The sequence below is a fragment of the Hemitrygon akajei genome, chromosome 27 (genome assembly GCF_048418815.1).
Source record: "Hemitrygon akajei chromosome 27, sHemAka1.3, whole genome shotgun sequence".
NCBI classification, from domain to species: domain Eukaryota; kingdom Metazoa; phylum Chordata; class Chondrichthyes; order Myliobatiformes; family Dasyatidae; genus Hemitrygon; species Hemitrygon akajei.
Genome location: NC_133150.1, coordinates 44,827,899 through 44,843,844, shown reverse-complemented (window position 1 = coordinate 44,843,844; position 15,946 = coordinate 44,827,899). Strand labels below are relative to the sequence as shown.

Sequence of the window (15,946 nt, the reverse complement as noted above, 5' to 3'; positions counted from 1 at the left end):
AAACAACCAACGTGCAAAACAAGACAAACTGTGCAAATATAAAAATAGGGTAATATTTGGGAGAACGTGAGTTGCAGAGTCCTTGAAAATGAGTCCATAGATTGTGGAATCAGTTCAGTGTTGAGGCAAGCAAAGTTATCCATGCCAGTTCGGGAATCAGGAGTCCGATGGTTGAAGGGTCCTGAAGCTGGTGGTGTGGGACCCACGGCTGCTGTACCTCCTGCCCAATGGTAGCAGCGAGAAGAGAGCATGACTTGGATGGCAGGATAGCTTCCCTTGTCATTGATGTTAAGGACTAACGTGAAAATGTTTAATGTTATAGTTCAAGCCAACAATTTATCCTTGTATCTCTATTTATGGGCAATTTTACCTCTATTTACCGGGCGACTAACTTGAATGAAGAAACGCGTGGTGCTCCGAGCCCGTAGGGGCAGTGCAGCTGGAGGCTGTGGCAGTTGGTTGGAGAAGCGGTTGGTCCTCCTGGCCTGTGGCGGCGCTGTGACCGACACAGAGTTTGGTCTAGCCTCACGGCGGTGGGTTTGGCTGGAGAAGCAGTTGGTCCTCCCATTTGCAGGGGGTGCTATGACCAATACAATACATACACGGCCAGGTCTGGCGGCGGCGGGTTTGGCTGGAGAAGCAGTTGGTCCTCCCATTTGCAGGGGGTGCTATGACCAATACAGTACATACATGGCCAGGTCTGGCGGCGGCGGGTTTGGCTGGAGAAGCAGTTGGTCCTCCCATTTGCAGGGGGTGCTATGACCAATACAGTACATACACGGCCAGGTCTGGCGGCGGTGGGTTTGGCTGGAGAAGCAGTTGGTCCTCCCATTTGCAGGGGGTGCTATGACCAATACAATACATACACGGCCAGGTCTGGCGGCGGCGGGTTTGGCTGGAGAAGCAGTTGGTCCTCCCAGTCGGAGGGGGCGCTGTGACCGAGAAGGACACAGCCTCACCTCACAGCGGCGGGTTTGGCGGCCTCGGACGGAAGGAGGGCGCCCGGTCCGGGTGTGAGGTGGTCCGGTTCTGAGCGGAGGTCGGCGGCGCAGGATGGGGGTCACCTGGTGAGGAGGCGCTCGATTGACAATAAGGGACAGTCACTGGCAGGACTCAGCCTGAGTCGTGGGATGGGAGGAGAATGATTTCATTTAAATATACAGCATGGTAACAGGCCTGCGCCTCCCTACTAACCTGAACGTGGGAGGAAACCTGAGCCCATTCCCACATCGAGGCGGATAAATTGGGGACAATTAAGAGAACGATATTAGGCACATGATACAAAATGGAGGGCTATGTTGCAGGGAAGAGTTAGATTTGATTGATTTTAGCTGGATCCACCATCCAGACCACGCTGTCTTCTTGCTGCTGCCATCAGTAAGGAGGTGCCGGATACTCAGGTCCCACACCATCAGGCTCCTGGACCGGAGAGTATAACTTCATTCACCCAACACTGAACTGAACACGTCCTATGACCACTCATTTTGAAGGCTTCTACATCTCATGTACTCAGTATTATTTTTTATTATTCTTTTGTGTTTGCACGTTGGTTGCTTGTCAGTCTTTGTGAGTCCTTTTTCATTGATTCTATTGTATTACTTGTGCTGTGAATGCCTGCAAGAAAATTAATCTCAGCAAAGTATATGGTGGTATATATGTACTTTGGTAATAAATATACTTTGAACTAATTACAGCAGAATTGAAGTTATGCAAAAGTTTTAGGCACACACATATATAACTAGGGTGCCTAAGATTTGCACATTATGTATATTATGTCTTTAAAATGACCAAAGAACACTTAATATTATAGAGTAATACAAAGGTAATTCCTCTTATTTCTGATGAAGAGTCTTGGCCCGAGACGTCGACTGTGCTTCTCCCTATAGATGCTGCTTGGCCTGCTGCGTTCCAGCAGCATTTTGTGTGTGTTCCTCTTATTTCTGTTTCCCAACCACTGTCCTATTTTAACCAATATATAGTACTGTGCAAAAGACTTGGGTGCACTAGCTGTAGATCGGTGCTGAAGACCTTCACAAGTTACTGTAGTTAGAGTTAAGAGTTAACCATGAAGGATTGTTAGTTGCAAAGATGTAAAGTACTTTATTGTAGCTGATACCACTTGTTATCAAAGAATCCCACAATGAGGCAGATAAATTGAGACATTTAAGAAACTCTTAGATAGGTACATGAGTAATAGAAAATTGGAGGGCTGTGTGGGAGGATTGTGGTTAGATTGATCTTAGTTGGAGCTGCCTTCCAGGCCATGCTCCCTTTATGCTGCTGCCATCGGGCTGGAGCTACAGGAGCCTTTAAGGAACAGTTATTACCCTACAGTCATCAGGCAAATAACTTCTCTCAACTCAACTCTGAACACAACCAATGGACTCACTTTCAAGATCTCTACATCTCGTGTTCTTGGTATCATTTATTTATGTTTGTATTGGAAGTTTGTCTTTTGTACAATGGTCACTTCTCAGTCTGCTGTGTGTGTCTGTAAAATTCAAATATCTAACTTCTGAAGCTGTAAACCATGAGGTTAGAGTTTGTAATTGACGATGATAGATTAATGACTTTGGATACTGGATTCACATTTTGTATTGACATACAGTGTGGAACAGGCCCTTGTGGCCCTTTGAGCTGCACCGACCAGCAATCCCCCAATTTAATCCAAACCTAATCAAGGGGCAATTTACAGTGACCAATTATCTTACCAACCAGTACGTCTTTGGAATGTGGGAGGAAGTGGAAGCTGTCATGGGGAGAACTTACAAGCAGCGGTGGGAATTGAACCTGGGTCACTGGTACTGTAAACTGTTGTGCTAACTACTATGTTACCGTCCCACCCTTTAAGCTTATAAAGAATGAGGAGGTAAAATGTAAAGGTGAGTTTAGGTGAAGACATATGGTATGGTAAGGTAGACAAGAGGGGTTGAATGGTATTTATGATACAAGACCAGGTAATAATCAATGAACTAGCCCCTTTCAGAAGCCAGCGACGAATCACCCATATCAGTAATCTCAAATCACATATTGGCCTGAAACCCATGAAGAGACTCTTGGCTTATCTGAGAAGGATTGACTGGTTTGATGAGGGTGACTAGGACATCCAGGGGCTAATTGACCACAAACTCAAAACATTCCAACTTGTCTCAAGGAAGAGGAGGAATAACAGCCTTCTTTGTGAAGTCGAGGGTCTGGCAGAGAACCCATGAGCTGAAGAGGAGGTGGTGGGTAGAATGAGTACAACTTGCTGACTGTCACATTGTGCGAGGGTTCTTCAGCACTCACTGTCACCTACAAACATCCAAAGCCCATCCCACCCAGAACCAACATTGGCATCAGATTTATCATCACTGTCTTACAGGACCTGTAATTTGTTTATATACAGAAGCAACACAGTGCAAAGACATTAAATTACTGTAAATCACAAAAATAGATGCTGCATAACAAAGGAATAATGGGGTAGTGTTCATGGACTGTTTAGAAATCTGATGGCGGAAGGGAAGAAGCTGTTACTGAAACATTGAGTGTAGGTCTTCATTCTCCCATACCACCTCCCTGTTGGTAGGAATGATAAGAGGGCAGGTCCTGGGTGGTGAGGGCCCTTCATAATGGATGCCACCTTCCTGAGATGACATCTCTTAAAAGTGGCGTCAATGGCGGGGACGTTGTGCTCATGATGTGTCACCTCAACCTGTGTATAAGATGATGAGAGGCATCGATCGTGTGGATAGTCAGAGGCTTTTTCCCAGGACTGAAATGGCTAACATGAGAGGGCACAGTTTTAAGGTGCTTGGAAGTAGGTACAGAATTGATGTCTTGGGGTAAGTTTTTTACGTGGAGAGTGGTGAGTGCATGGAATGGGCTGCCAACGACGGTGGTGGAGGTGGGTAAATAGAGGGTAACCTTGGGTAATTTCTAAGTAAGTACATGTTCTGCACAGCATTGTGGGCAGAAGGACCTGTATTGTGCTGTAGGTTTTCTATGTGACCCTCTGCAGCTTCTTACATTGGAAGTGAACTTTCGAAGGGTCAGGGCAGTTCCCTTCAGGAGGTTGGCCTCCACATCGATGACTCTAGTTTTGCTAATTTGCTGATTCTCTTTCTCAGTGTTTCTCAGATCCCAGCAGTTGAGGGGAAGAGTGTCCAGCAAGCCGTGGAGATGCTCACGAAGAAGTTGGAAATGCTGGGTGCTGTGAAGCAGGGCACATTTTGTGTGGACTGTGAAACTTATCATGCAGCACCGACTGTGACCATTCCAGGTAACTATCGAGGAACAGCAGTGGGTAGAATAAAAAAAGATGCTCGAAGTTATCATTGAGACAGGCTGTATCTATGGAAAGAGCATTAGAGCTAGCGTTTCAAGTGAAAAGTAAATGACGATAAGATGTAGGAGTAGTATTAGGCCATTCGGCCCATTGAGTCTATTCTGTCATTTTGCTGAGGCTGAAATTGTTTCAACCCTATTTGTCTGGAGGAGAAGAGAATATCCAGGGTGAGTGTGGACTTTGATTGTATTGGCTGCTTTACCGAAGAAGCGAGGTGAAGATAGAGTCCACATGGGGGGGGGGGAGGTGGTGCTAGATTCTCTGATGTGCTGAGCTGTGCCCACAACTCTGGGCTGAGAAGTTGCTGTACCAAGCTGTGAGACTTCCAGACAGGATGCTTTCTATGCTGCATCGATAAAAGTTCATGAGGATCAAGGGAGTCATGCCAAGTTTCTTTAGTCTCCTGTTAATGTGCGATGTTTAGAGAGGTGAAGGATGAAACAAAAGAATAATTTTGACCTTGCCGCCCTGATCTCAAGCAAACTAGAGGTGACCAGGAGCTGGGCCAGGGTTTGGTTATGTTTTCTGTTCCACCCTATTCTGCAAATGATGTGGTAAATGGCAGCAGTTCAGCAATACCAAATTGGGAGTATTTATAAAGTCAGTAAAGTTTCAGTCACTTAGATTATAAAACATCCAACTCGCACACTAGCTCAATCAGCTGAGTGACCACGTAGCAGCAGTACGGCACAAGGCATACAGAATTACTGTCAGTTGCAACAACAAATAGTGCAAAAGAGGAATAGTGAGATAGTGTTCATGGGCTGTTCAGAAATCCGATGGCAGTGAGGAAGAAGCTGCTCCTTGAGTGTGGGCCCTCAGGCCTCTGTACCTCCTCCTACTGATGGTTGGAATCACTTTTGACTATGGACTCACTTTTCAGGACTGCAACTTGTGTTCTCGATATTTATTGCTTGCCTATTATTATTTCTTTCTTTTTATATTTGCATATTTTTTGCACACTGGTTGTTCGTCCATCTCTGTCATGTGTGGTTTTTCATTGATTCTGTTGTGTTTCTTTTTATTTACTGTGAATGCCCACAAGAAAGTGAATCTCAGGGGAGTATAAAATGACATTCAAGCACCTTGATAGTAAACTTACTCTGAAGTTTGAATATACCTTCTGATGTTAGTGATGAGAATCATGTTACAGATCCTGGAACTTTATTTGAGTTTATATATCAAGGTTCAAAGTAAATTATTAAAGTACAAATGTATCACCAAATGAGATTCATCTTCTTGCAAACATTTACAGGAAAATAAAGACAATTATATTGAAAACTGTACATAAAGGCTGACAAACATCCAATGTGCAAAAAGGACACATTGTGTAAATGAAAAATAAATAATACTGAGAACAGAAGTAGAGTCCTTGAAAGTGAGTCTGTAGGTTGTGAAATCAGTTCAGAGTTGAGGAGAGTGAAGTTTTTTCACACCAGTTCAGGAACTTGATTGTAGGGCAGGGGTTCACAACCTTTTTTATGCCATGGACCAATACGATTAATCAAGGAGTCCATGGACCCCAGATTGGGAACCCCTGTTGCAAGGTAATAACTGTTCCTGAACCTGGAGGTGTGAAACCTAAGGCCTCCTGCCTATTGGTAGTAACCAGAAGAGAGCATGGCCTGGATGTTGGGGGTCCTTGATGATGGATTCTGCTTTCTTGTGACAGTGCTCCATGTAAATGTGCTCAGGGGTGGAGAGCTTGTGATGGGCTGTATCCACAGTCTTTTCTATTCCTGGGCTTTGGTGTTTCAACCTGTGATGCAGACAGTTGGAATACTCAAAATTCATATTATTGTGTAACTTTAACACACTTTTGTACTGCGATTCTAATTGCTTGTTGCAATATTAAGAGTTATTTAAAAAACTAATGGACTGTTTATTTCAGGGGGTTAAATACAATATGATAACAGTTGTGTAACAGGATTACGAAGCTTTCATTAGCCTTTACATACAGCATTGAGAATGGTGTTCATTTGAGGGGTATTGTATCTTGGAATGGTTATTTTACTGTCAGAATGAGTGCATTACAGATTCTAACACTTTAAGGGTTAAATTATGAGCATGTTGCATAGACAGGCCTGAATTCTCTTTACCATATATAAGATTAAGAGATGACCTAATTTAAGTGCTTAAGATGATTAAAAGATCTAATAGGTGAGATAGAGAGGAGCTGTTCCCTCTGATAAGAGGATTGTCGAATGTGGTGCCCAAACAGTAAAATTAGAACCAGGCATTTATAGTTAGCTTAAAAATGCAAACATGAGGAAACCTGCAGATGCTGGAAATTCAAGCAAAACACACATGTAGATGCTGCCTAGCCTGCTGCATTTCACCAGCATTTTGTGTGTATTGCATTTATAGTTAGTTTCAGGAAGTAGTTCTTCATGCATAAAATCTGGTACTTTCTTTCTCAATAAGTGGAGACAAGAAGGTAGCGTAGTGGTTAGCACAGCACTTTATAGTACCAACAGCCTGGGTTCAATCCCCACCGCTGACTGTTAGGAGCTGGTACGTTCTCCCCATGACTGCTTGGGTTCCCCCCGTGTACTTTGGTTTCCTCCCACAGTCCAAAGATGTACCAGTTGGTAGGTTAATTGGTCATTGTAAATTGTCCCGTGATTGGGCTACGGTAAATCAGGGGATTGCTGGACAGCACAGCTCATAAGGCCAGAAGGGCCTGTTCTGTACTGTGTCAGAATAAAATAAAACTGTGATTTTTATGCATATCCAAGATGGGTAGATAATTATCATAAACAAATCAGCTGCAACCTCATTGCATCCAGCTGAATGGCGGAAAGGCTTGTGTAACTCCTGTTTCAGTGTTCCAAATAGAGTCACTGAAATTGCCGCAAATATCCCCATTCTGGAGAGAGAGAATATGCCTGTTCCTGTCCTGAAATAGTATACATGTGTGTGCCATATGTGAAGCTACACACTGCTCACTATTGCATGTCCTAGGAGGTGACTTGCTAAAGCAAGGCTTTGATCTTCCCTCTAGGTGGTAGAATTCTCTTCCTGTTTGGACATTTTGCTCTTTGTCCTTTGAAGTCTGATTCACCAATACTTAGTCACATCTTAAATATATGTTTACTGAAGTACTCTGTAGAAGAATTCCTGTTGTGTATTTTTGTCTTATATAAGTTTCCAGTTCACTGGATCCTCTCACCCTTCAATACAAGTGAAGTTCAGCCAGAAATTATAGTAGGGAGAAATGTCAGCATTTGGCCAGAGTTCCTGAGCAGAATGGGGGAATTATCCTGGTGTTTTTGACTTACTCAATGGAAAATGTGCAGTGGGGACAGTGCGTCACTTGGTGTGACATAAATGGAGAGCTGATAGAATGTTGAAATGCGCATATAAAGAATGACCATCTGGTCAAGGTAACAGGGGGTGATCATTTCTAATGGAACGTGAAGCCAGCTTGAACATATGCCTTCAAAGGAGACTAAGTGGGTCAATAAATATCTGATGACAGTGCCCCGCTATGTGAAGACTCAGATTCTGTGTGTGCAACGGTGGGCAATTTACTGCGTCTTTATTAGAAGCGGTGGCTGGATTGAATGTGACCTCTATGGGGTTGAAAGTACAAAGAGGGTTCAACCCTTCATGCATCCTGTGACCATTCCTTCTAATGAGATCCATCTTCAGCCCTTCAGCACCCTTATCACCCCGACACCCCAAGCACTGCCACTTTACATTTATAGTCCACATCTCATACCTACATTGACATAGTCACTAACCTACTATTTCTTCAATTCAATTCAAGTTTTAATTGTCATTCAGCTATACATGAATACTCATGTAGCCAAACGAGGCATCATTACTCTGGGGCCAAGATACAAACTAACAGTCACACACAGCACAAAGCACACATAGCAAGTACAAAATAGCAAGCATATTAAGGTAGACACAGCCACGTGATGGATAAGTCCATTGATGCCACAGAAATCTGCAGTTGATCACAACAGAGCTTTTCTTCTGCCAAACAAACGAACACTGGCGATGCAGCATCAATTCCACTCTGGATGTGGCGCTGCACTGCCCCGTTGGAGCACATTGGCTCTGCTGTCTCTCTCCTAGCAGCTTTATAAACCTAAAGCCTCACTTTACATACATACATTCAGTCTATATAAGCTAATCTATGTACATATGGCCACATTCAAACAGTTACTGTATGTTATGTTTTATAGGATTGCTTTTATATTTATATATTTTTTATTATTGTTTTTCTTTTTATGCTGTATCAGATCTGGAATAACAATCTCTGTTTCTCACCTGAAAGATTAAGGTGCATGGGATCAATGGTGAATTGGCTGTTTGGATTCAGAACTGGCTTGCCCATAGAAGACAGAGTGGTTGTCAAAGGGACTTGTTCTAGCTGGAGGTCTGTGAATAGTGGTGTTCTGTAGGGATCTGTACTGGGATTCCTTCCTGTTTATGGTATATGTAAATAACCTGGATGAAAATGTAGCTGGTGTGTTAGTAAGTTTGCAGATGATACAAAGATTGGCGGTGTGGATAGTGTAGAAGGCTGGCAAAGAATATAGCAGAGTATAGATCAGTTGCAGATATCAAGCAAATATGAAGTGTTGCACCTGGGTAGGTAAAATGTACACTGTTATGGGCAAGATGTTGGACGTTGGAGTCCAAATTCATAACTCGCTGAAAGTGGCTACAGAGGTTGATAGGGTGGTTAAGAGGGAAATAAGGCATGCTTGTCTTTATTAGTTGCGACACTGAGTTCGAAAGTCAAAGTTATGTTGCAGCTTTTTAAAGCTCTAGTTAGGTCACATCTGGAGTATTGTATAAGGTTCTGGTCGCCTATTATAGGAAGGATGTTGAGGCCGTGGAGAGGGTGCAGCAGTGGTTTACCAGGATGCTGCCTGGATTAGACGGCATGAGAAGTTGGACAGACTTGTGCTTGTTTCCCTTTGGATCGGCGGAGGCTGAAGGGAGATCTGATAGAGGCTTAAATGTCTAATACCAGAGGGCATGCATTTAAGGTGAAAGGGGGCAATTTTAAAGCAGATGTGAGGTTTTTTGCACAGGAAGTGGGGGTTGCCTGGGAAGGTGGTAGAGGCAGATACATTAGGGACTTTCAGGAGACAATTAAGTAGGCACATGAATGTGGGGGAAGTGGAGGTATATGGATATTGTGTAGTCATAAAAGATTTGTTTAGTTGGCCATCTTATTACTAATTTAATTGGCTTGGCAGGCCATCATTGATAAAAGAAAATAACTGTGTTCAGAGCGCGCGCGCGCGCGCGCGCGCACGCACACACACACACACACACACTTACAACTCAAACATACTTTTATTTTACCTGTGCACAAGGACAACAGCATGGCCCCTGTCACCACACTGTTGTGATGCCAGGATAGACGATTGCTATTTTTATACAGAATTGTCTTTATCAGTTATGGATATTGACCATTTGGTAAATTATGTATGTTTGAATTCCTTACTTGCAAGATCAATTGCCATTCACAATAAAGGTGTTAAAAGTCAATTAAAGCCTCAAGCTGACAACCAGTGATATTTTGAAGTTAGTAAAGCAATTGTACTTTAGTTGTTGGGTGTGTTTCACATCCTTATCTGTTGTCCTTATCTCATCTGCCTCTCACTGTGTAAAGGGAAGCCGTGTTCTTCTAGGTTCATTACACAATGCCACAGTCATTCCAGCTGTCTGTCTGCAATGAGCAAGGTTGGCTCTGGCAGTTTCACTTCAAAGGTCTTCCTTGTCTGGGTTTGACTACACACCGCTGCCGTCATTGTTGCCTGGATGTTTAACCCTTGCCTAACCGCAACTTCCACAGGCAAAACATGGGCTGAAGGGCCTGTTCCTCAGTTGCACTGTTGTATACACTCGTACTGAAGAACGACAGTAAACAATGTTGAATCTATTTTTCATCAGGGCAGCCTGCGAAGTTCATGTACGTTATGCACAACACTGAGTATCCTCTTAGCTGCTTTGCACTTTTTGAAAACGGGCCCTACCTGGTTGCTGACACAAACTTCGACACGCTCATGGTCAAGCTGAAGGGGTTTTTCCAGAATGCCAAGAGTAACAAGATTGAAAGCCGAGGGCCTCGCTATCAGTATGGTGACTTTCTGATAAAGGTTGGGACAGTTACCATGGGACCCAGTGTCCGTGGCATAACTGTTGAGGTAAATCCATTAAATCATCTCTATTTAGGTTACTGATGATTCGGCTGTATTCCTTTTTAGATATTTGTGACACTGCTTCTAATTAAAATCAGAATCAGGTTTAAACAAATCAGTATTTCTGTTTTTTGTACTTTTTAAAAATCTATTCAATATAGGTATATTTTAATTGATTTATTTATTATTATTTTTATTTCATTTATTGTTATTTTTTTCTATATCATGTATTGCATCGAACTGCTGCTTCTAAGTTAGCAAATTTCAGGTCACATGCCGATGATAATAAACCTGGATTCTGAAGTGGATAATACTATTTTATTGGCTGAAATTTCATGAACTGTTTGCATACATCTTAAACAATGGCAGTGGACAATGACAATGCCATTGACTGCTTAAGAGACAAATGCTGACCATATAAAACTACTTGCTTGCAGATATAATCAATACTACCTTTGTGTCTCACAATAATGTGAATGCGTCACATTTAGACTCAAACTGCCTGAGTTTGAAATAATTTGCTGGGAATGGGTCAAAAGCAGTTAATAAACTGAAATGTACAAATGTACAAACTTAATATTACCAGCCTATGTTAAAAAATTCTTTGTCTTTGCATTAGTTGTACTGTGCAATACATAATAGAGAAAAAAACTGTAAATTACAGTAATTATATATAAAATAGTTAAATAAGTAGTAAAAAAATAGAAATTTAAAAAATAGTGAAGTAGTGTTAATGGGTTCAATGCCCATTCAGAAATCGGATGCTAAAGGGGAGGAAGCTGTTCCTGACTAGTTGAGTTTGTGTCTTCAGCCTCCTGTACCTCCTTCCTGATAGGGGCAATGAGAACAGGGCATGTCCTGGGTGATGGGGGTCCTTAATGATGGATATCGCCTTTTTAAGGCATCGCTCCTTGAAGAAGTCCTGGATGCTGGGTAGGCTAGTGCCCGTGATGGAGCTGACTAAGTTTACAACTCACTGTAGTTAATTTTGATCCTGTGTAGTACCCCCCCCCCCCCCATACTAGACAGTGATGTCGTTAGTTAGAATGCTTTCTGTGGTATATCTATAGAAATCTATGAGTGTCTTTGGTGACATACCAAACCTCCTTAAACTCCCAATAAAATATAGTCTTACTTCAGTGGTTGGTAAGTTGATGGAGAAGATCCTGAGAGGCAGGGTTTATGAACATTTGGAGAGGCATAATATGATTAGGAATAGTCAGCATAGCTTTGTCAAAGGCAGGTCGTGCCTTACAAAGCTGATTGAATTTTTTGAGGTTGTGACTAAACACATTCATGAAGGTAGAGCAGTAGATGTAGTGTATATGGATTTCAGCAAGACATTTGATAAGGTGCCCCAAGTAAGGCTTACTGAGAAAGTAAGGAGGCATGGGATCCAAGGGGACATTGCTTTGTGGATCCAGAATTGGCTTGCCCACAGAAGGCAAAGAGTGGTTGTAGACGGGTCATATTCTGCATGGAGGTTGATGACAAGTGGCATCTGTTCTGGGACCCCTTCTCTTTGTGATTTTTATAAATGACCTGAATGAGGAAGTGGAGAGATGGGTTAGTAAATTTGCTGATGCCACAAAAGTTGGGGGTGTTGTGTCTTCCATGGACTAGAGGCTTTCATCCCACGATTTTGTACATCTTCTAGGTGAAGATCTTTCCTTTCCCAGGGATGAGATCTTTGGAGTTTTGTTGGTGTTTCTACAGCACCAAGTTTTTACAGGCGGTAGCTAGCCTCATATCCAACCCTCCTCCATTCACAGCCGATGTTGGGATCATCCATGGCAGAGTTGAGTCTGTCCAGTTATTTGCAAACCAGTGTACTAACACACTGTGCTAAAGAAATAGTTTCTCTTTTTCTACTCTCATTCTGTCAATTGTCTTGGGACTTTTAAATAATACACACTAAGTACAAACAGATTTTATTCTATTAAAAGTTGGAGAAAAACTGTACCAATGATGTGTAATTAATTTTAAAAACATGTGAAAGGAGGAAAGAATCGTAAAAAGATTAGGTCAAATGCTTGAATCAAGATTATAGAGCACAACAGCACAATACAGGCTCTCCAGCCTGCAATATTGTGCCAACCTTTTAACCTACTCTGAGATCAAACTAAAGAATGTGTAATTAATCTCTTCCCTTCTACATAGCCCTACATTTTTCTAACATCCATCTGTCTGTCTAAGAGTTCCTTAAATGCCCCAACGTATCTTCCTCTACCACCACCCTTGACAGAGTGTTCCACACACTCACCTCTCTGTGTATAAAAAAAAATGAACAAACCTACCTCTGACATCCCCCTATACTTTCCTCCAATAACCTTAAAATTATGCCCCCTTGTATTAGCCATTTCTTCCCTGGGGGAGAAAAGCCTCTGGCTATCTACACCTGTCCATACACGTACTTGTGTGTATGATTTTGACTTAGTGAAATTCTTTGAGATATCAAGAAGGATGCTGATAAATCTACCAGGTATCTTTTAGGAATGATCAAGAACCTGTACTGTAAGTATAATCTGCAGTTAAATACAGTTAAGTAAATTATTTTTTTTTTATCATTTCAGGTAGAGTACTGTCCCTGCATAGTGTCAAGTGACTGCTGGAATCTCATGATGGAATTCATGCAGAGTTTCATGGGAAACCATACCCCTGGAATCCCGTCTGTATTCTCGACAAAGCACGATGGCATTTATACGCCCACAGACACAGCCGTTCAGTACATGGAGCTGTTCAATAAAATTCGGAAACAGCAGCAGGCTCCTGTATCAGGAATGAGATAGGCTGCTTTGTACTGACAAATCTGGCAAGTTAATCCTTTCAGTGAAGAGCATTTGGTATCACTCAAGATACAACAATTTTGCAATGCGTTTTCTTCTTGCGAGAAGAATGGGGCAAAATAGTTTATTTCTTTCCCCCTCTGCTGGTAGGTAGCCTTGCACCTGGTTTCCAATGGCCAGAAGTTTTCTGCAATGTTGACCTTTATTTCTTCTTAATTCTCCTCTACTCACAGTGACTAGCCTGCCTGTGAAATAACTAGAGCAGCATTGCTGGATTAAAAATAGCCATGGCGTGACATGAAGAAGCCAGTGACCAGTGAGACGAGCTTACACCACTACTTTCTCCAATTCAGCTGTACCAGGAAGGCTGGATGGATTCACTTGCTCACAGGGTTACAGACAAGAAGTGGGCTTGATTCAATTTCCTAATTAATTAAATCCAGGGATCGTTTTTAGATTGGCTAATTCAGAGATCTTGTCTAGCTGTGGACAGTATGTGAAATGGTGATGCTAAATAGCAGAGAAGACTGAAAATAGTGGGGAAAGCCTCTTAACTGAATAATTCTGAGAATAAATATGTTGGAGATGCTGGAATAAAAGCAAAGTGTTGGAACTCCTGAGTGACAGGAGAGCATTTAGGTGGTTTGATGCATCATTGAAGAGAATTCTTTGAAACGTACTGAGCTTAAATGTTAACGCTCTATTGATGCTATCTCATCTGACAATTTTCTGTTTTTATAACAACATAAGTTTTTGCCTTCTGTGTAAATACGTAGTTATTTGTAGTAAATTATCTATGAAGCAGGATTGAATGGCCTTTACTAGGGAGTTTTTTTTTTATGTCAGTGCACTGATTGACTCTTACTGACTAGGAGGATTTACTTTTTAAGATTTTGCATGAAAGTACTACCTGGTTCAATAATGCAGCCACCCTATGTGTGCCAGGACTTGATATTTTAGAAAACACTCAAACATAGCCTGTGCTCCCATTGCTCATCTCAGTCAAGTGACTCCTGATTAGGTTACGGATATCAGTGGACAACAGAGTTAGTGGAATTTCTGTATCAGAGGTACAGTGACCCAGACTCAATCCCGACTACTGCTGTCTCTGTGGAGTTTCCATGTTTTCACTGTGGCTGGTTCCCTTCAAAGTCCCAAAGACATGCAGGTTAATTACGAAATTACCCTTCGTGTGTGAGTAGCCGAATCTGGGACATGGTGAGGCAGCCTGATAGGAATGTGGGGAGAACAAGTTACAGAGATAACTAGCAGGATGATGGGATTGCTCTGAGCTACTATGGACTCATCGGGCCAAATGGTTGCCTTCTACCTCATAAGGAAATATCTAACGTGTTGCCTCTTGTGACCAAACACCTTGCTGAGGCATGTTCAGCAGCATTGTATGGAAATGTCACCTGTATAAGATAGTAAGTGGAGCCAAAGCTGTGACTTTATTTTACATATATTTTGGAATTTTTTTTGTTGGATCTGGTCATTTAGATTTTTTTTAAATTAAAGAATTTGATGGTTTGGCATTTTACTAGAGTGGCTGAAAATTGAAAATTTTCTGACGGGAATACTGATGAAGTTGAATCTATGTGCTTTAAATTCAGTACAACTTTTTCTGTTACGTGATTTAAAGCCTGATGGACTTGTGTAGCATTAATAGTTGTGAGCTTTTGAAAAAGAGTAAAGATTTAAGATTAGTTTTATTTATTAATATACATCAAAACATACGGTGAAATGCGTCATTTGCATCAATGGCCAACTCAATATAAGGATGAGCTGGGGATAGACCACAAGTAGCGCTATGCTTCTAGCACCAACTTAGTATGTATGCCTCAACTCACTAACCCTAACGGTGTGCCTAGAATGTGGAAGGAAGCTGGAGCACCTAGAGGAAACCCATGCAGTCATGGGGAGAACATAGAAACTCCCTACGGGTAGCAGCAGGAATTGAGCCCTGATCTGTGATTGCTGGCTCTGTAAAGTGATGCCCTAACCACCACACTATTGTGCTGCCTGTAGAATATTGTGTCAGAGGGTAAGGTAATTATAATGTATAGAAAGAGCTTGTTGCCATTCTGACATCTCAAATTTAAATATCCTGTAAGACTTGAGCATAAAGTTTACTAACCCAGAGATTTCTTGCTAGTTTTGTGCTGAGGTAGAATTAGAACATAGAATGTAAAACACTGCAGCATAATATAGGCCCTTTGGTCCACAATGTTGTACCAACCTTTTAATCTACTCGAAGATCAAGCTAACCCTTCCCTCCCACATAGCCACCATTTTACAGTAGAAAATAGACAGTATAGTACAGGCCCTTCAGTCCATGATGCTGTGCTGACTTTGTAAACTATTCCAAGATCAATCTTACCTTTCCCTCCCCACTAACCCTCCATTTTTCTATCATCCATGTGCCTCCCTGAGAGCCTCTTCAGTGCTGCCAATGTACCTGTCTCATTGTGTGCTCCGATATCATCCCATATTCTAAAGGTGTATGGGTTAGTAGGTTAATTGGTTATATGGTAATTGGTAGGCACAGACTAAGTCTCTTAAATACCCCCAATACATCTGCCTCTATCATCACCCCTGACAATACATTCCACACACCTATCTCTGACATTCCTTCCTGTACCTTTCTCCGATCACCTTAAAAT

General features: G+C 42.0%; 1 protein-coding gene across 3 annotated transcripts; it reads left to right on the top strand.

Annotated features, from left to right (window-relative positions):
• Positions 1 to 933: 933 nt before the first annotated feature.
• Positions 934 to 14,090, top strand: med20 (mediator complex subunit 20). Of its 3 annotated transcripts, none has more exons than XM_073030824.1 (4): positions 934 to 1,067; positions 4,110 to 4,261; positions 10,250 to 10,503; positions 13,071 to 14,090. In XM_073030824.1, the coding sequence occupies exons 1-4, from the start codon at positions 1,054 to 1,056 to the stop codon at positions 13,284 to 13,286; spliced, it is 636 nt and encodes a 211-aa protein (XP_072886925.1). In that variant the 5' UTR covers positions 934 to 1,053; the 3' UTR covers positions 13,287 to 14,090. The 3 variants fall into 3 exon arrangements, with proteins under 3 accessions (XP_072886925.1, XP_072886927.1, XP_072886926.1); XM_073030825.1 differs by lacking the exon at positions 934 to 1,067 and adding an exon at positions 1,089 to 1,505; XM_073030826.1 differs by lacking the exon at positions 4,110 to 4,261 and having other exon boundaries at positions 946 to 1,067.
• The last annotated feature ends 1,856 nt before the right edge of the window (positions 14,091 to 15,946 follow it).

What these genes read in the sequence shown, in the direction of transcription:
- med20 (XM_073030824.1), top strand. An exon ending in ACCGACTGTGACCATTCCAG is followed by an intron (nt 4,262 to 10,249) that starts GTAACTATCGAG and finishes ATTTTTCATCAG; the next exon opens with GGCAGCCTGCGAAGTTCATG. An exon ending in TCCGTGGCATAACTGTTGAG is followed by an intron (nt 10,504 to 13,070) that starts GTAAATCCATTA and finishes TTATCATTTCAG; the next exon opens with GTAGAGTACTGTCCCTGCAT.